Source organism: Ursus americanus, chromosome 21 (assembly GCF_024610735.1).
Source record: "Ursus americanus isolate L20-20 chromosome 21, mUrsAme1.1.p, whole genome shotgun sequence".
Taxonomy (NCBI): Eukaryota; Metazoa; Chordata; class Mammalia; order Carnivora; family Ursidae; genus Ursus; species Ursus americanus.
The window spans coordinates 6,920,120-6,927,619 of NC_142147.1; the positions used below are offsets into that span (position 1 = coordinate 6,920,120).

The 7,500-nt window shown below is 48.8% G+C and overlaps 1 protein-coding gene across 1 annotated transcript in view; it reads left to right on the top strand.

Annotated features, from left to right (window-relative positions):
* Nucleotides 1-2,686, top strand: part of LONP2 (lon peptidase 2, peroxisomal) — a 100,133-nt gene extending 97,447 nt beyond the window's left edge. The window contains exon 15 of the mRNA XM_045806729.2: nt 2,269-2,686. Within this exon, the coding sequence (XP_045662685.1) occupies nt 2,269-2,490 (222 nt within the window). The 3' untranslated portion in view covers nt 2,491-2,686. The remainder of the gene's footprint in view (nt 1-2,268) is intronic.
* The last annotated feature ends 4,814 nt before the right edge of the window (nt 2,687-7,500 follow it).

Sequence of the window (7,500 nt, forward strand, 5' to 3'; positions counted from 1 at the left end):
TTGTGAAAGTACATCATAGAATCACCAGTCAAGATCACTAAGACAACTCTCATTTCCCCAATTTTTGAAATTCAACCATATTCTAAATCCTGTAATTATGATACATGTGTAGGTCTGTACTTGAAAGGAATGGCTGATGTCTTTTCTTCACCTTTCCCAGGAATTACTGCATTTCAGCAGACCGTAACATTGGTTAATTGTGGTTAATATTATCTGTGCTATGAAAAGGACATGTAAATGCTTTACTGACATGACTGTTCAGCTTCCTAGTTCAAGATGGTAGACTAAGCGAAGAGTGAAAGGAGTAATACAAACACTCAAAAAGGAGTGGGGGGTCAGCAGCTGAGAGTTAGCCGCCTGGAGGATAGCGTCTTGGCTGGTGAAGTCGAATTAGAGGTAGAAACGATCTTCCCAGAAGGAATCTGGGAAAAGTATGGGCTCAGAGCCACAAGGCACAGACCAGGAGAGCAGCAAAGAGATGGGAAACCAAACCAGGGGATTCATAGAAATCTCCATAGAATAAGTGGGTCTTCCCCTTGTCCCCTGGCTCTCAGGGCACATAAGCACCCAGGTAAAGGCTTTCCCACCCCCACAGGGCAGAGCCACAGCAGCTTTGAATAAGCCTCCAGTGTTAAACCTATTCCCTGAGCCAGGAGAGAAGCCGCGGCGTGGAAGAGGAAGGCTCGCTAAAGCCGGCAGTTCGGAGAGGACAGTTCAAGAACAGAGAGTGGGGAGAAAACTTGGATCTAAAACTTAGGTTTTAAAATTAGAGAACTATTCAGAAAAAAATAATAGAAAAAGCAATCAAGCAGATCCGGCATCTAACTACCAGGCATTCTAGCAAACAGAGAAAACGGAATAGAACAAATTGTCAAAGAAACCATGGAACGTTTCCTAGAATTGTGGGTTATCTACAGATGGAAAGGGCCTCCGCCAGCTAGGAGAAAGAGCTCATCCCCACGAGAGTTCAGATAACCGAGGAGAAAGCTGTGTCATCAGTCCCCTCAGGGACCCCAGGTGAGCAGCACCTTCAGAAGTGACGGAGAGGGACCCGAGGGACACGCGGCCGCACCACCAGCCGGACGGGGAAGTAAGGGAGGCGTTCTCGTACGTGCAGGGAGTCAGTCTGTCTTAGACTCTTTTTGCAGAAGGCCCTCTGACGGTGTCCCTCAGCAGCACGCGGAGGAGCCCTGGCAGGACGACAGCTGGGCAGGAGGGCCGGGGCAGTGTCACTGCGCGTGGTTGGAGGGCTCTGAGGGGCCGTCTCCAGGGCTGACGTGTTCTGGGGCGTAGGACTGAGAGCTGCCGCATAGCACACCACCCAAAACGAGAGCGATGATGCTCACAGCGTCTGGGCGTCAGGAACTCAGGAGTGGCTTAGCTGAGCTCACCTGCCTCAGGGCCCCATCATCACGGTCAAGACACCAGCCCGGTCGCCCTCATCTGCAGGTTGACGGGGGCTGCGGATCTGCTTCCAGGGCGGTTCACTCTCCTGACTAGCAAATTGGTCATGGTTGGCAGGATGCCCCCGGTCCTCCCCCCGCCAGGGCTCCTCCAGAGGCTGTTGGGTGACCTCGAATATGGCGCCGGCGACTTCCAGGGCAAGAGATCCAGAGAGACGGACCTGGCAGCAGCGCCTCTCATTTTTTGTGGGTTGACTGTGGAAGTCCTACAGCGTCACTTCCCCCACACTCTGTTTCTTATGAGCCACTAAGCCTGGCCCACATTCAAGGGGAGGGGAATGAGACTCCCCCTTTTGTGAAGGGACCATTGTGGACATATTTCAAAACCACCGTAAGAGCCTCCATCACTTGGGATGTTTTCTTCGTCAAGTGGCACAAAGGTGGTGGCTTTAAGCTTGAACAGAAGGAAGTACTCCTGGCGCACAGCTCAGCTCCGTGGGAGTGATATTTGTGGCTAAAATAATGTCATGATTTTTCAGAATCGACCTATTGATGATTGTTTTGATTATAAAACGCAATGTAAATATTGACCTGACAGTGTAAGAAGGAATCGCGGACGTAAGAGGGGCTCATATCTATAGAAAGTTTAGAATTTTGCCCCATTAAAAGGATTGAATAGAACACAAATTGAAACATAAAGAATTCACTGTTTATTAACCTTTGTAGTGGCTTTCCCAGCTCCCGCTATAACAAAACGGAAGAGGATTTCGATGTTTCAAAATAGCCGTGAAAGGAAGTTGGGTCAGGGATCTTTCACAGTCTGAGTACGACCAGAAATCTGAATAACTTTGTTCTCTCCTTCTAGGTGGGTGGGATTAAAGACAAAGTGCTGGCAGCACACCGAGCAGGACTGAAGCGAGTCATTATTCCTCAGAGGAATGAAAAAGACCTCGAAGAAATCCCGGGCAATGTACGACAGGATTTAAGTTTTGTCACAGCAAGCTGCCTGGATGAAGTTCTTAATGCAGCTTTTGATGGTGGCTTTACCGTCAACACCAGACCTGGTCTCTTAAATAGCAAATTGTAGGCCCAGGTCCCAGCTTGTCAGAATTTCAGGTTATGAGGTGCCGGAAGGTACTGGAGAGGTTCTTGTTCCTTCGGTAGCGGCGAGCGGGGTGTCCCGTTTGTGAACACGATCACAGCAGTAACAGATCTCACCCGAGTGGTGGCTGGTGTTGGGTTACAGAAATGGTAATTCAATAAACTGATTGAGAAAAACTGAATTGCTGTCTTCAGTGGAAGCATTCCTGTCCCCGGAGGGGTGGAGAGCGTCCGTGCCCAGAACAGAAGCCTCAGCATTACCTGGGAAGGGGTCAGAAATGTAAATTCTCAAGACCCACCAGCAGGCCTTCTGACTCAGACTGGGGGGGAGGGCCCGGAAATTGCTTTAGTCCGCCGTCCAGCTGACCGCTGCGTGCTCAGCATCCGGAACCGCTGGTGTAGACCGTTACCGTAGTCACCTGGAGACATTGCTGATCCTGAGAGCGGTAACGTAGCAGGGCCACGGGGCAAAGATGGAGATAGCACCACCCATTAGTCTTTGTGGAAAATAAAGTGTTCGAGTGAAATGAAGCCTGGGATGAGGTCTGCACACCCCAGGACGGGGTGCTTCTGATGCTGAAGGACGTAGCAGTCCAAGGTGATGATTCCCATCAGGCAGAGCGGCCCAGCTTAGCACACATTATCTTATCAGAGGCAGCCGTCCATCCTGGGATGGTCCCCACGCTTGGTACCCTGACTCTTGTCACTTCCCCTCGATTCCCTGTCTGCCTGGGCCGGTCCCCGGATCCGGGAGACTCCACGCTCTCTAATCCTCCCGTGACTGAACCCAGGCTCTGCAGAGCTGCGAAGTCAGGCTCCTCCGCTTGCTTAGTTTTCCTCACCCGTAGAAGGGGACCAGTGGTACTGAAGTGCGTGTCACTGCAGACGAGTGAGAACACGGCAGCAAAGTAATACGGACTGTAGACTCGTAGTACAAGGCGTTAGAACAGAGGCAGAGACACTTTGGAACGCCTTGGTGAGCCTGGGGGTCTGCAAGTCACCCACATACCTGCTAGTAAAATCCGAACGCTCTGGAATTACAAATCCAGACCGAGGGCTCCGGGTACGGGGCTCGGGATGGCCAGGGGGAGAGCAGGCACCAGGACATTTTTTAAAAACCTTTCGTGGACTCTGCTCACTGTTAGGATTTTATCACTTCCGTGCAGTCATCTTGACAGGGATGTGAGTTCGTTTTCAGCAAGCAGAGGGAGCTAACCCACACCCGAACTGCAGTGGCTCCTTACACCCAGAAGTAGCCGCCGAGCGCACTGAAAGGCGGGACTTAACCAGCGTTCCGGTCCCGAACGTGCCGCTGCGTGCAGCGTCTGCGAGCGACAGCATCTTCTGTGCCCTCGGGGAACCCGGGTGTGGCGGGAACGTGAGCAGTAGACCTTTGTTTCTCTGGCCCTGGTTTTGCTTTTTTAAGTCTCTGTTTTCACTTTTTTTATTGTGACGAGAGAATTGACCATTCTGTCCCGTTTTAAGTGCAGAATTCAGGGACATGAATTACATACACTGACAGCGGTGTAGACCCATGGCCTCTCTCTCCAGACCTTTTCCACGATCTGGGACTGAAACTGTACCCACTCACAGTAACTCGTGTTTCCATCCGTCCACACGTTTGCCTAGTCCGGCTACTTCGTGTGAGCTTGTGTGTGTGACCTGCTGCACCCGGCGTGTCGTCCGGGTTCAGCCGTGCTGACCACGCGCAGCGCATCCCGTGCGCGCCACGCCCCATCTTCTCCGCTCGCCGGGACTGTCCGGCTGGTTTCCGCCGCTCAGCTGTTGGCAAGGGTTCTGGAGACGTGCGTGTACGACGGTCCCTGTCCCTGCTTCTCAGCCCTCGGCAGAGACCCGGGAGAGTCGCTGTTCGTAGGACGAGCCCCTGCTTCACGGTGGGGAACCATCAAACTCGTGCACAGCGCTGGCCGCACCATTCGCCATTCCCACCCGCCACTCAGAGACCCCGACTCCTCCACTCTGCCCCCGGTTCCTTTTCGGTCCTGGCCGTCCTCCTGGGGTGAAGCAGCAGCTCCTGACTTCGATCTGCCCTTCCCTGATGACCGGTGGTACGGGGTAGCTTCTCGCACTGTTTCCTAAAGCGTTTTCCAAACACCCTTTATAGGACAGCCAGCTGGGGGGTTTTACTGAAATTGCGAACTCAGAAATTCCAAGCAGGGCTAGAGGTGAAGACCTGGGATGTACTTAACCAGTACCCCACATGCCTTTCACCTGTGAGCTTTCAAAACTCTTCAAGTATTAAAACTAAATAAAGCTTTAAATGTCTTGGTGAACAAGAAATTCTGTAGGGTCTGCTTAAAACATACCCGTGTTTTACTGGACTCTGCCTCTTTTGTGTGAACCTTACCGATAACCGTGTCCGGCAGAGGTCTTGAGAGCTTTTGATTACAGTGAAAAATGCCGTCTAAGTGATTGATCATAAAATATTGAACATCAGCTTATAAATCTGTGATTACAGATACGGTCTCCTGGTTGTATGAGTGGTATTTAAAGGCTACTGAACATATCGGATTTTTTTTTTTCTAATAAGAGAGGCGGGCAAAAAGGTGCATGTGCTGAGCGGAACACAGAGATTTCCTTCTTCCCTCTTCTTCCTTGGTATCGGTCAGGACTTGCTTTCTGCTCATAGCACAGATTCTCTCTGCAAGGGTGGGAACGCAGATGGGTTTCATTTCGAGTGCCGTCCCTGGTAGTGGCTGCTCGAAATGCAGAGGCTCTGGAATCCCGTCCTTGGACACGGTGACTAGTGGTGTCCACCACCAGGAGCTCCCTGTACGAGGCGGGTGCCATCCACGTTGTGAGGCAGTCAAGTGCTGGGAGCAGAGGAAGCGGACTTCTATTCTCCACCTGGAACCACTGAAATGAGGCAAACTTTTCTATAAAGTGCGGCCGGGGGGAGCACTAGGCTTTTTGGTGCCTAATTATCTATAGCCACTCCCGATACACGTAGTTTACGGAAATGTGGGCCTTCAAAAAATTATTATAATAAAAATCACTCAGATCAAAACACAAACCTGTTCCCCGTCGACATATTAAACTGGCCTGTGATTCAATCAATAGGACAAATTCAAGTTTAAGAAGATAAATGCAAAAGAGCAAATTTAAAGAGTATCACCTACCCTGCGCCTACACAGTTCCCTGAAGAAAACACCAAGACACCAAAACACGAGGCAGGGCATTAACAGGAGAAAGAACACGGACTGTAACAAGGATGATTTAAGATCTCAAGTGAGCCAAGAATGTGGCTGTAGATCTCATCATCCCCGTGGACCAACAATATGAAGAGGACTTAAAACAGTTACCAAAGATGAACTTATTAGATGTCCAACACACAAAATTACTATCTTCATTTGCACAAATTAGCAAAACATGAGGTTACAATGAAAGGGAAAATCCTTCACACCGCTACTCTTAAGTGTCCACTGAAACCTCTCCAGAAGGCGATGATGAAAGTATCAAGACCTTTAAAAACAAAGAATCCCAAGAATATAATGAGAAAACAAACAAATGTTCGCAGGTATTTATAAATACCCGGAAAGGACGGATATGGACAAGCTGGACAAAGCAGTATCTTAACATCAGGAAAACTGGCTAAAATTCTAGTCAATCCTCACTACAGTTTCCCGAAACTGTCTTTCCAAGATTATTCAAGTTACGTGAGGGCAAGAGGCAGTTACAAAATGAACGATTCCCAGGTAAGTGAGAGGCACAAGCAGATACACAAAGGACTCGAAAAATCAAAGTGCCCCAGTCACCTCCGAATGGCCCGAGCTCGAGACCCCGTGTGCGCTCTTCTAACCTCCACGCCCCGCACCGAGCGTACACGATCCTAACCCAAGAAACGCTTTAAGATATTGTAAAAACAGAATGATACACCTTCATAGAAGTATTCAGTGCATCAAACGTAAGGGGGGGCTGCTTTTCTAAACACACGTGCTAACAGGACAGACCGAGATACACGTTGTGGCTGACCTAGTCCCTTTCACCACAAAACTGGCTACACAGGCAGGGGACGGCCAACCCCAGCCGTGCTGCTTAGGCAGGGGGAGAGATACACGATCTTCACTCTGTAAGTGGTTAAGAGAAGTGAACTCTGTCATCCGGCACTGCTGGTGGGCTAAGGGGGCAGTCCAAATCAATTCTACCTGACTGTCTAAGTTTAGTGTAGCCGTAAGAGCCACACGAGTAAAATGATCTTCGGTCATTCAGAAGGCCATTTCAGAATCTTGTTAGGTGCCTCGGGGGAACTAGCAACAGTTCCCAGTATGGTGCTGGTTAAAGGCGTAATAATGGCAGCTAACATTTGTTGGGTGCTTATTAGGTGCAAAGCACTGTTCCAGGTAACTTACTGGTATCCCATCTAACCCCATTAACTAACCCTATTTTCCACATTAGGAAACTGGGGCCCAAGCTCCCAGAGCTGGTAAGTAGGCTAGAGCTACAACCGGCACACAGGCCTCTGGAAGGCTGCCGCAGGGCCCAGGCTCATCACCATCAGGCTATGAAATACTAAACTCATTCTTACTGTTGGGTTGGTTTTTTTTTTTAAGGGGAAAAAGTGATCAGCATTTTAACTTAGTCTAACAGAGTTGTGAGAATAAAAATGTCAGCAAGAGAGAAGAAATCAAGACTATAAACGGAGACCATATACCCATTCTTTTGCTTAGAATAAACCTATCACACTTCAAAATAAAGCACACTTTTCAGTTACAAAGTACAGAACTGAACAGGAAAATAACTTTGGATTTTAATCAAACTTAGAGCTAAAGCAGACACATAAAAGTTTTTAATTTGCCAGATATTCTTTTAATGAGAATTATAAAAGACCAAAAACATTTTTTGCAAACTGCCGTTTTTTAAACAAATGATTTGCTTTTGATTACAAATACTGTGTAAGACGATGCCTTCTTCTGCAAAAACCAATAAATACAAGAACAAATTTTAAACATGTGATTTGTCCAAGATATTCGGAAGG